The sequence below is a fragment of the Tenrec ecaudatus genome, chromosome 2, assembly GCF_050624435.1.
Source record: "Tenrec ecaudatus isolate mTenEca1 chromosome 2, mTenEca1.hap1, whole genome shotgun sequence".
In the NCBI taxonomy this organism is placed as follows: domain Eukaryota; kingdom Metazoa; phylum Chordata; class Mammalia; order Afrosoricida; family Tenrecidae; genus Tenrec; species Tenrec ecaudatus.
Window position 1 is genome coordinate 73,108,264 of NC_134531.1, and position 13,338 is coordinate 73,121,601.

General features: G+C 39.1%; 1 protein-coding gene across 1 annotated transcript in view; it reads left to right on the forward strand.

Annotated features, from left to right (window-relative positions):
* Nucleotides 1-13,338, forward strand: part of IQGAP2 (IQ motif containing GTPase activating protein 2) — a 326,459-nt gene that overhangs the window by 175,256 nt on the left and 137,865 nt on the right. The window contains exons 6-7 of the mRNA XM_075541193.1: nucleotides 12,774-12,841; nucleotides 13,137-13,250. Of these exons, the coding sequence (XP_075397308.1) occupies nucleotides 12,774-12,841; nucleotides 13,137-13,250 (182 nt within the window). The remainder of the gene's footprint in view (nucleotides 1-12,773; nucleotides 12,842-13,136; nucleotides 13,251-13,338) is intronic.

The window sequence follows — 13,338 nt, forward strand, 5'->3', positions numbered from 1 at the left end:
ACATGCAGCGACAACAATATATATGTACCATCACAAGACTGAGTACAAGGAAGCAACAATAGAAAATAAAGCAATAGCTACAACCATAACAACCCTGTAAATAGTTCAGGGTCTATTTGTTGTCCTTTACGAATGTTTTCCAGTCGAGTCTGATGGGGTGCCATGTCCTGGCCCCACATCTATCCCTGGCATTCCCTGGGGACTTCATTGCTCTGCTCCTGCTGCTCCTCTGCTGCACGCCCCCAGGGGCTGGCTTCAGTGTAGTCCCACCCATTTTTAAATGGAATTGTTTGTCATTTTGCTGTTGAGATGTTGAAATTTTCTATACATTTCAGAGATTACCTTTATCCAATGTCATTGCCAAAAATAAAGCAATTTCCTCCTATGTGGGTTCTCTTTATCAATTTTGGGGTGAAATCTTTTGATTTAATAAGAGTTTAATTTTAATGAAGTCCTAGTCATTTATTTTGTGTTTTTCACTATGCTTCTTAGACTATTTATGGATGTATGAGGCCTCTTAAGTTTGAGATATGGCCCTGTTTCATTCTTCGTCAAATGGATATCATTCCCCCCCCCCATAAATCATTTTATTTGGGGCTCTTATAAAATTTCATATGGATATCCATTTTTGCCAACACAATTTGTTTTTTCTGACTTGTTGCTGTTTTGTTGATTTCCCCCCCAAAGTTTCATTGGCACATAATTTGCATATCATATGATTCAATAGTTCAATCATTCAGTCATATCAAGGAGAATTGTGCAATCATTACTACATCAACTTTAGAGCGCACACACACGTACACATGCACACCCGCCATGGTTACATTGCCTTTAAAAGGAGTTGTGCAATCACAATCCATTCTAGTGCCCCCTCCCGCTTTTGTCTTCCTTATTTACTCCCCCAATCCCCTTTCCCTCCCTCTCACCTGCCTCTGCATTTCCTATAGCCCCTGTATCAGTTATTATCATTATTATGCATCCACTCTTCCTGTGCTTCACAGCTGGGAGGCCCAACAGAAAACAGTAAATAGTAAAATAACCCTAACATGATAAAATCGTAATAGTATAAAGGCAAAAATACAAATAATGTGGAAGAAGGAAAAGCCCCCCATCAATATTCAAAAGACACTCTCGCTCTTCCCCATTTAAAGAGTGTCAGCCTTTGTCAGAGATCAATGACCCACCCCCTAACCCTCCCACATCCCCCCACCCCGAAGGGGATGATGGCAGAAATGTGGGTGAAGGGAGCTAATGGACAGTGCAAGACATGAAATAATAACAACAATGTATGGTTGATCAAAGATGCATGAGAATGGGAGGGTGGGGAGGAGCTCATACCGAGGGCTCAATGATGATGTTTTAGAAATGATGATGGCAACATGTGTGCGAATATGCTTGATACCTAAGAGCTGTGGGCGCCCCCAGTCAAATGATGTTTTTTAAAAAATCAGCTATCCATAGGTGAGTGGATTTACATCTGGGTTCCCAGTTCTGTATAGAAATAGTCTATGTGCCTGTCATTGGTCCTTGGATCTGTTGTAAGATCAGGAAATTATAAGCCTCCGGCTTTGTTCTTTTTTCGTTAGTTGTGCTTTGCTTATTCAAGGTCTCTTTCTACATAAGTTGGAGATGAATTTTTCCATCTCTTTGAAAAATGATGTCAGAATTTGGGTTAGGATTGCATTGTATCTGTAGCTAGCTTTGGGTATTTTTGACATTTTCACAATGTTGAATCTTCTTATCCATGAGCACAGTCTGTTTTCCCATTTATGTTAGTCTCTTTTGATTTCTTTTTTTTTAATGAAAAGAGTTTATTCTATAAAAGAGAAAATTATTTTAAAAATTGCAAGGAAACTCTTCTTTTTTAACTACTCAGAGTGCTATCGTAATGGATGGTCAAATGTTTTTAATAGTTAATTGGGATATGTTTCACATGTCACACAAGTTAGTCTTTCAATCATATTGACAAGATTTGTGTAATCATCACCCCAGCCCAGTTTAGAATATTTTCCTCTTGTGCTTGTTGTTGTTAGTGCCCCATTTCCACCCTCTCTCCCCGGCAACACCTCTAGGCCATCATCAGTCCAGGGACCGTCTCTACTGATTCTGGATTTCATATACAGAAAATATACAAGACACAAACAAACAAAAACCAGCAATAACTAGACAAAACATTCTTTTGGTTTCTGATAGAAGTATTTTGTACAGAACTTTTGTTTTTCTGATGACATTTATTCTTAGTTCATCTTTTGGGTGGCTCTTGTAAGTGGTACTGTTTTCCTGATTTCTCTGTGTTAGTGAAAAGTACACTTACCGCTTTTTGTATACCAGTCATGTACCCTGACACTTTGATAAGTCTATTAAATCTAATAATTTTCTTGCTGAATCATTGGAACTTTTATGCATAGGATCATATCATCTGAAAATAAAGGGTTTTTTTTGTTGTTGTTGCTTAATTTCCTTTTTGCCTTATAGCCCTGGCTAAGAATTTTAGCACACTATTGAATAAGAATGGTGACAAAAGACATTCTTGTCTGGTTCCCATGCACCAGGAGAACCCTTTCATTCTCTATCGAGACTCATGTTGCCTGTTGATTTTGTATCAATACCCTTAATGATGTTGTAGAATTTCCCTTCAATTCCAATTTTGTCGAGTGTTTTCATTAGGAATTGGTGTTGGATTTTGTCAAGTAACTTTTCTGCATCAATTGATATGATAAGCCGATGATTTTCCTTTGTTTTATTTCTGTGATGAGTTACATCGATCATTTTTCCAATGTTGAACAATCCTTGAATACCTGGTATGAATCCCACTTAGTCATGATGTTTTTGGGTTGTTTTGGGGTGTTTTTTTAATATGTTGTTAGATTTTCTCTTGACTAGGATTTTGTTGGTAATTTTGGCATCTATGTTCATAAAGATACTGGTCTATAATTCTCCTTTTTCATGATGTATTTGCCTTAGTTTTGCTATCAATGTTATGCTCACTTCATAAAATGAATTTTGAAATATTCCACCATTTTCTACACTCCAGAATATTTTGAGTAGAATTGGTTTCAGTTCCTCACTGAATGTACATAGTAGAATTCATGACTAAAACTGCTTGGGATATACTTTTGGGGCGGGGGGGGGGAGGTTGTTAAATGACGGAATCAATTTCTTTTTGCTTAATGTATCTTTTCAGATAATCTGAAAAGATTCTTCAGTCTGCTTTGATGTTGGTAGATAGTATGGTTTCTAAAAATTGGCTGTTTCTTAAAGGTTTTCAAATGTTGTGGAGTATTCTCTGTTATTATCTGTCCCTTTCATTTCAGACACACTCTTGTGCTATAGCTCATTTCATTTCTTATGGCATTATTTGCACCCTCTTCCTTCTTTCCCTTTGCTGTATTGGCCACTGATTTTCCATTTTTCAACATTGCTTTTACAAACAAGCACACACAGGCCCCGAGGCTTTAGCTCCCTCAGCAGCAGAAGTGTGCTTGACTGTTTGTGTGTGATAACAGGCAGGCTACTTCACACAAAGTGCTTGCTTGTGTGTGGGAAATGATGATGACATTAATTCCACAGCTTCCTTGGGAATGCTTTCAGTCCTTTGTGTTAACTACTAGGCACTCAGCATGCTTAATACATTTAGTCTTGAATAAGGTGACCAGATTTTAACATTGGTAAAGCGGAACACCATTGACCGGGGGCCGTGGGTGTGTGTGTGGGGGTTCTTGATTAAAAATTTGGCCTATATGGAGCAACAAAAATTTTCATAGAACGCAAAAATAGTATTGTAATATATATTTTTAAAATTTCAACATAAGTAAAATTTACAAATATAATACATTAAAAAGTATGTATAGTAGTTTATTCTTTGGCATATTTCTCATTGGAGTGGATTTTTTTAGTAGATTGCTGTCGTATAAAAGGTCATGAAATTTTTCACATGAATTTGTTAAATTATATTTCACACATAAAATGCCTTTTTAAGTCTCTACACTTGTGATTTTTCTGATGTCCATACTTTATTTACCATAGAAAAAAAACACGTTCAGTCGCAGCATTAGTTCCTGGTAAGGACAGCGTGTATTCCACAATTTTTAGTGCATTATTGTATGGAACATGGTTTGTTTCAAAATAATGAAATAGTTCTAACCATTTGCTCTCTATTGTGATTTTTGCTGATGCCCAAGATTTAGCCTTTTCCTTATCAATATTTTAAATAATGATACCTCATTAAAATATCATTTTTGGAAATATTACTTTATGGGAAAATTTTAGTAATATGATCAAATGATTTTTGAAAATCATTCCAATTAAGTTCTTGTTTTAATGTAACCCAATGAAAATGTTCAATATCATTGTAATGTACCGCCCACTCTTCTAAATAACCTATGCAGTTACTATAAAACTTTCTAACGTGATTCATGATAGCTGCACGATTTATTGCACCTTGTTCTAGCTGGCTTATTACTATTATGGATAGTTAATGGAAGAAAATTATTTTCTACCCACTCTTGACACTGAAATTTTAAATGATTAACTTCATTTGCTACTTCGATTACCGACATTTTGTCACCTTCAATAAGTTTTATAGCATTTTGAAAAAGAGCTGCTTGATTGTGTACAAACTCTAGCCAAATTTTTGAAGATTCTTTTTCAAAAACCTCTTCTAAAATTCTAGGACATTTATCCTGTGTGTGATAGAAAGTAAGATTTCAAAGGATCATATACTTTCAAAATTCTTTCGACAGCTGGCAAAAGAGCTAACCAGCGCATTTTACCGTATATCCAAGTATTTTCTGATATTTGACTTCCATAGTTTCACAAAATTCTTTAAGCATTTCAACATGCACGGTGTATATATAGAAATAAGAATATATTTTAATAACAATATTTTCCACATCTATGGGCAACAAATCAGCAGCTGTTTGAATGGTGTTATGGATTATGTAGATTCCCTTCCCGTTCTCTCGCCGTTCCCTAGCTTGTCGTGCATTCTTTCCAAAAATTGGGACTTTTTTTAAAATGCCGTGGGACGCGGGACAGATTGTTAAAAATCGGGACGTCTGGTCACCTTAGAAGAGCCTGCGTGGAATCTGTATGTTTTATACTGGACCCTTAAAAACAGACCAAGACTCTAGTTATGCCGTATGTGTTCTAGACACTGAATAGCCTCATTTGAATTTTGAATGTTTCAGAAAGAATGGGTTGCTATTGCTGAGTCTTCCCAGAGTGGGACTCCTGGGTATATATATGGTTTCCTAAACATTTGGAAGCCCTGGGTGGTCGAAGGGTGGATACACACGTCTGCTTACTAACACATTGGTGGTTTGAGTCCACCCACATGGGGCTGCAGAAGAAAGGCCTGGCGTTAGAGCACACCAGCTCCTAACATCCATAGGGGTCCATAGGAGCAATTGTATGGTTATAATATAGAAAGGTCATAGTAAAGACATAGAAGACAGGAGAGAAAGTAAAATAAAGGAGTCAGACACATTTTACAGTACCATGCTCACCTCCAGGACAGCCATGATCTCAGCAGCCAGTCCATGCAGAGAGCAGGGGGAGAGGACCGGAGAGAGAGGGAGAGGGAGTGGGGAAGGAGGGAGAGGGAAGGAAAACCAGAGGAGAGAGCGATTTATTTCTAACCAAGGCTTATATATCTTTGGGGGCGTGCAAGCGCCCTCATTCCAGATAACGACCTATGTCACAGGAAAGGGTTGTACCCTAGATAATACAGTGATGGGAGGGGAACAATCTAGGGGTGTACATGCTACAGGAAGAGGAGGGATTAAGGGTACACATGTGATAAGATCTGTGGATCCTTGATTCATGATGGCAACCTAACCTTGATTGACTTTAATCTGGAGCCTTGATTTGTTCTAAGCTTTCCAGGGAAAGCGACCCACTGCTCTTAATAGTAGGGAGTGAGCCCCACCTATGGTGGGACAGACAAATGGATCTGCTTACTCTGGATGGCTGAGGCCTTCAGGGAGATAACTGGACAATCATTCACCATTAGTTGCAAGCATTGTCTTAGGTCTGACATATATTTGGGGGAGACAAGCTGAGGAACAAGCTTTTTATATCCCGCAGCCTGGCACTCTGCTTCTGAGAGATGGGCCATTGTGAGCCTGGGGAGTGCACATTTCCACTCTGAGACTCAACAGCAACTGGTCCTGATAGGAAACATTTGCCCTTTTGATGAGTAATCTGCTTGGATGGCACTGCCTCATAGGGAGTAATTGTGAAATGCTCACACTTTACAAAGTGACCTATTTAAGCCGATAGTTTAAGCTTCGGCATAAAAATCAATAACCATTTGAACATTGATGCCAAATAGAAATTGTGCACTAAAAATAAATAAACATTTCATGGCAAAAATATGTATTAGCAACTGAGAGTCCACCCTGCATATTAGCATAAGTAGATCGTGATTTAAATTAAATTTAAATGTGGACTCCTGATCTGTTACTGTTGGGAGATCAGTTGTCCTCCCAATTGGAAAAAAAACAAAACAAAAATGACTTCTTAGCACCATCTTGTGGTAGCTTCTAGTTAGACCAAGAGGTTTGTTGCTGAGATTTATATTCATCTTACAGTGGGCAGTGGGGTAGCCAAAGGTGAAGTTGGAAATAGCAATCTAATTTCCTGTTTTTAACAGCTTTATTGGCACATAATTCACAAACCATTCAGCTTGATAGTTCAATCGTATCAAGAAGAGTTGTACAATTACAATCAATTTTTGAATTGTCTTCATTCTTGTACTTGTTATTAGCTCCCCCAAACTTCCCTGTCATAGACCCATGGAACCATTAATCCAGTTACTGTCTCTATCGATTTACCTATCCTGGATTTCATACAGAAAACATTAAAACAACAACAACAAAAAAAACTAACAAAGTAAAACAGAAAAACCTCAATAGTAAAGAAGGCAGAAAATATTAAAAACAAATTTTAAGTAGGTCAAAAGAGAGACCAATTGTAAAGTGTTAAAATTTTAACCTAACTGCACCTGTTCTAACCCACTTTCCAGGGCACTCTGCATGATAGAAGGCTACTCACACCCCTGCCCTGTGGTCAGAGGTGTAATCCATCTATTTTTCCTTTTCTTCCTCCTCTGTTTGTTTTTTTTACTGAAATAACTTTAAAATGGGTCAAAAGTGAGATCAAATGATAATATTATTACTTTATAACCTAACATGTCTGCCAGAATTAATTTTGCAATGCTCTGTCTGATGTTAATCGTCTTGTTAAGCAGACAGAGAGCATTATAATTTCTTCAGCATCAAAGAGGGCAGTGATGGAAACTTTAGTGCTCTAGCTTTCCATTCACGTTACAAATACACCTATGCCTTGTGGCAGCCGACATACCTTTCCTTTAGGGACAGCATTGGAGCAGTGTCTCCACACGGCAGTTAACTGGATGAATGAATGAAGCGGTGATACTGTGAAAACATTTGCATCAAGATCATTGATTGAACACAGCTGTCACACCTGCTATCCAAAAAGGCTGCGAAGTTAACGTGATCAGTTTTTTTCAAAGTCTTTCTAATGAAAATGCCATCCTGTAACGAGAAATTGGAGCAACCCCTGACTGAGGAGCAGATGGGATTGAATTGGTTGGAAAATAGGCAGGAAAGACCATAGTCCCCAAAAAATAAAAACAAAAAAACCCACCAGTGAATTCAAGAAAGCTTCGGTGTCCAAAGGATTTCTCCAAGCAAGACAGCAAAGGAGAAGGAGACCACAAGGCACATGATCTCCTGCTTGTTCCCCACCGTGCCAGGTGACAAATCAGCACTCAAGAGAGCCAAAGACCTCAACAAGGGCTAAGGAGCCTTGAACCTAAGAAGGCACAGCACAATCCTTCTCCAGCTGTCACTAGCATACAAACTCCCTGCTGCCAGAGTACCATAGTGGAAAAAACACAAGGTCGACAAATGGGAGGAATTGAAGGGTAAGAAGGAATAACTGATCTGCTCAGTCCATTCCGACTCAGCAACCCTAAAGGACAGCTTAAAATTGACCCTGTGGATTTCCAAGACTATAAAACTCTTAACAGAAGTAGAAAGCCTCATCTTTCTCCTGAGAAGCAGCTGGTGGTTTTGAACTGCTAACCTTTGGTTGGTAGCCCAACATGTAATCACTGTGGCACCTGGGCACCTCTTTACAAGTAATAGGAACTACAAATAGCGCAGAATTAAAATAGTTCATGTAAATCTATAGATTAATTCTAATAAAGTGATGTCATTTAAGACATGATAATGCTGGAGACTCAAAGCCCATCTATAGACAATTGGACATCCTCTCACAGAAAGGTCACAAGGAAGGGACGAGTCAGCCAGGGTGCAGCACACCACCAATGAAACAACATTCCTCTAGTTTTTTAATGCTTCTCCCACCACCCCCACCCCTATCATGAGCCCAGTTCTACCTTATGTACACTGTACAGATAAGAGTCCTTGACACATGGAATCCAAGACAGAAAACCCCCACTGGTACAGTAATGGGAGTGACAATGCCATGAGGCTAGGGGGAAGGTGAGGGGAGCAGGGGGAGAAAGGAGGTACTGATTGCAATGATAGATGTAATACCACCACCACCCCTGCCCCTTGAAGGAGACAAACAACAGAAACGTGGGTGAAGGGAGACAGCAGGCGGTGTAAGATATGAAAATAATATTAATTTATAATTTATCAAGGGTTCATGAGGAGGGGGAGGGAGGAAAACAAGAGCTGATACCAGGAGCTCAAGTAGAAAGAAAATGTTTTGAAAATGATGATGGCAGCATATGTGCAAATATGCTTGATGTTTAAAAATGATCATGCATCCATGAGTGATCAAATGTTTATTATTGTATCACTTCAATTAATTTTTCTTAATTGAATCGTTTTATTTGGGGCTCACGCAACTCATCAAAATCCATGTATCCATCCATTGTGTCAAGCACATTTGTACATATGTTGCCATCATCATTCTCAAAACATTTGCTTTCTACTTCAATTACTTTCATAATACATGATTTACTTCTTCTTTTTCCCATTTTACAGCTAAATTTAAAAACATACCTAAACTATTTTAGAAAGTAAATTATAAAGCTAATTGAGTGTGAGAAACTTTACAAATGTGGCAGTAACACTTAAGTAGGAGATAACCATAGAACGTCTTTAATGGCAAGTTTTTTCCCAAGTATTTAAGGCGGAGGCCTAGTGGCGCCTTCAGGAAAGCGTTGGACTGTTAACCACAGAGTTGGTGTCTCAAATCCACTAGTCCCACCAAAGGACAAAGATGAGGTTCTCTGCTCCGGTGAAGTTTTACAGTCTTGGAAACCCAATATGGAGTGATTATACGTCTTTTGGGACCTTGAATGTATATTCCAAACCAACTGCCTTTTAGCCAATTCCAAATCATAGCATCCTCTGGACAGAGTAGGACTGCCTCATGAAGTGTCCATGCTGTAAATCTTCACAAAAACAGATACCCACATCTTGTTCTCGTGGAGTGGCTAGGGTGCGAACCACCCACCTTTTTGTTAGCAGCCAAGTGCTTTAATCACTACACCAGCTGGGCTCTTTTTAATATGCATAAGAAGATGTCAAAAACTTCATGGGAAAATAGAATTAAAATGTAATTTATCCATGAACTTTGCAGAAACCCCCCTGTATTATTTAAATTTCTTGCCAAAATTTTAACCAACTTTTAGACTTGTATTTTTTTATCAAAGTCTAAGCTAATCAGTATTCATATCCTTAGTATATCTCTACCCTCTTTCCTATACAGTGCTGAGATAATCTAGATATTTAGACCCCAACCAAAAAACCCCTAAAAGCAACATCCAAATTCACTGCATGGGGTCAAAAAAGGGGGCGATGGTGGGATGAAATGTGTTGCATGTGGCAAGGACATGAATTGGGGAGCCAGAGTGAAGCGTTAAGGATTGAGTTGTGTCCCCTGCTCCAGTTCTCTAGCTTTGGCTAGGCCGTGGCCTCCTGTGGTTTGGCAGTTATGTGATGCTGTAATTTGTTCATATCTGTTTGTTATAGCCAGTAACGGTGTTATTTTTGTTATAGCATCACTAGATAACTGTCTTTTTTTACCCCCAAATACTTTTAGTGGGGGCTCTTACATACATCTCTTATCCCAATCCATACGTTCATCCAGTGTGTCAAACACATTTGCTTCCTCATCATTTTCAAAGCATTCTCTTCCCACTTGAGCCCCTGATATCAGCTCCCCATTTCTTCCTCTTCCCTCCTCCGTCCGCCCCCCCCAAAAAACCTTGATAAGTTATAGATTATTATTTCTAGATCTTACAATTGTCTTCCATCGCCCCTCACCCACTTTTCCATTATTTGTCCCCCTGGGAAGGGCTTATAGATTGATCCTTGTAATCGATTCCCCCTTTCTCCCCACCCGCCCCTAAAACTCCTGGTGTCTCTACTCTTCTCAGTGTTGGCACTGAGGGGTTTGTCTCTCGTGGATAGACTGTAGCAGTGTGCATGCTCTGGTCTAATCTGATTTGTAAGGTAGAATCGAGGTCATGATAGTGGGGGAAGGAAGCACCAAAGAACTAGAGGAAAGTTGTGTGTTTCATCAGTGCTATACTGCACCCTGACTGGCTCATCTCTTCCCTGTGACCCCTCTGTGAGGAGATGTTCAATGGTCCACAGATGGGCACTGGGTCTCCACTCCATGGGCGCTATCACATTAGGTGTGATTTTGTTCTGGGTCGTAGATGCCTGATACCTGATCCCATCAAAAGACCATCTCTTTTTAAGAATACAATTTTCAACATATATATTAGAAGTAAAGTTTTCACTGTTTGTATATTCGTAAAACCTGACAATTTAGTTTATAGGAATGTGTTTGTATCTATATATAATTAGGTTCAATACAGCATAATTTGCAGTAATGAATAATTAGTGATAATATAATTTTTAGCAACTAATTAAGTAATTTATAGTATATTTGTGGTATAGTATGCCAAAAAAAGAATGCCAGTAAGCTTATAGAAAAGATGTGTCCAGAAATACAATTAGAAATTATATTTTAAATGTTTTATATTGAATTCTGGGTATCTAGGTAATGATTTTCAATGTAATATTAGCAGCCATTTCATGCTTTTTTGTGACTCTTTGATTTTTAAATTTGATCATTTAAATTTTCTGATTTTTTAAACAGAAATTATCAGAGAAAGTGAAAGTATGCTACTTCCATTGACTAGACAATTTAAGAACTTTTTTGAATAGCATCAAAAGTCTAGCTGTTAAGTTCGTTTAATGTGGCCTAATGAGATTTCATTTCTCAAGTCAGGTCCTCCGATTCTGTCATTTCACCGTCCGAAGTGAGTGATTTCAGGTCATCACAGTCATCCTGGGTTCACTTTCCCGCATGTAACAACTGCTGTCAGCGCTGTGTGACTCGTGGCGACCCCATGAGCTTCAGCTTAGACCTGTCTCCATAGCTTTCAATAGCTGGGATTTTAGAAGCAGGTCACCAGCCCTTTCTTCCCAGGCACCACAGGGTGGACTCAGACATCGAACCCTCAGGCTAGTAACCAAGCGTGCAACTGTTTGTTTCACCTAGAGACTCCACCCAACATGCGCTGTTGGGTAAATTTTACCTTCTAATTAAAATTTCATAAATTCTAAACCTCAGTGCAAAATTGTTAATAGTGAACACAGAATTTTTAACTGGACATCTAGAAGGAATCTTGGGGATGACACAGGGAAGACTATTGGAAATATAAGACAGAAATTATGATTTAGTAGTTCCATAGAAAAGGCCACTTGACCACATATGTTCATCTTCTTTGGTAACTTGAGATGCTAGCCCCCATTGCTTCAGGTTATAGGTAGGGAACACTAGTCATTTGTGCTAGTCTGGGTAGACTAGAGAAATAAATCCAGAGACAGGCATATGTATACAAGAGAGAGTTTTATATCAAAGAATAATTCTATATTAAAAAAAATCCCAGTCCAGATCAAGTCTGTAAGTCCACATATCTGATACCAGTCTATAAATTCCTCTTCAGACTCATGCAACACATGCAATGATGCCAAATGCAGGAAGATCACAGGCCTGTGGGTGAAATGTCTTGTGGATCCAGTGGCAGTGGAAGCATTTCTAGGGCTCTGGCTGCCATCAGCGTGACTCAATGTGACTTGTCATCAGGATTGTGTAGCAGAGAGAGCATGTGTCCCATCTCCAGGGAGGAAGACAGGAATTCCCAAAATCCTCATGAGAAGATCAAGCCCACACAGAAACTATGACCTGATTGACAGGCTGCACTCCACCCCTTCGCTCAATTTGACAGGAGATTATGTAACTGCCACACCATTGTTACTGCCTAAGGGACTTCCCTGTTTTGACCTATACCGTTAACTTGCCATCTTCCACTTAGCAATATGCCATGTTATGATTTATCCTCACCATCACTTATCCACCAATAATTGTCTCACCGATCAAATTAGTGTTCCAAAAAGGTTGAACAAATGTTTTCCCAAAGACTGTATAGTACTTGGTTGGGTGGCTGGAGAGCTACTTGGCTCTGTAGAAGAACTGTGCACTGCAGAAGACCCATCTCTGAGGCTTCGAGGGGTCTAGTCCTGGCTCCACAGGCACTTACCTGGGGCCTCCAGTTCTTCATCCATAAAATGAATGGTTTAGATGAGATGATCCATGAGATCCTTCTCAGATAAAAGCAAACTAATGAACAACAAAACCCTTAAACATATATGATGATAAAGCTTATAATAATTGTTCATTCTGTCTTTCAGTTTGTATCTGTTCAAACTGGGAATTGCCCCCCAGATCCAGGATTTGTTGGGCAAAGTAGACTTCACAGGTACTGCTCGTTATATATTTACAACTGTTTTATACGCTTATTAAGAAAACTCACCAGTTATTTGTGGGCCCCCTTTCTTCCTCAGCTTGAACGAAGAGGAGAAAGCGTACTTATGTTTAACTACGCTCCCTTCCCCCACATTTGGGAAATGAGAAACTACAGCTGGTTCCTTCTTAAAGCTCTTGCTCCTCAGTGGCCCCGCCTTCTCCTTTCTGGGCGTGAATATCACCATTCTCATCTCCACCTCTGTCTGGTTTGCTTTGAGATCCATACTGTTCTTGGTGTTTGCTTGCAGAGGAAGAAATCAGTAATATGGGAAAGGAGCTTGAGAAATATGGAATACAGATGCCGTCTTTCAGCAAAATAGGGGGCATTCTGGCCAAGGAACTCTCTGTGGATGAAGCTGCTTGTAAGTCTGTTTAAAACCCCAAACTTAAAAAACTCTGCTCAGATAGTTAATTAAAAAAAAAAAATCCAAGCTTGCCTTTCTCTTGAGA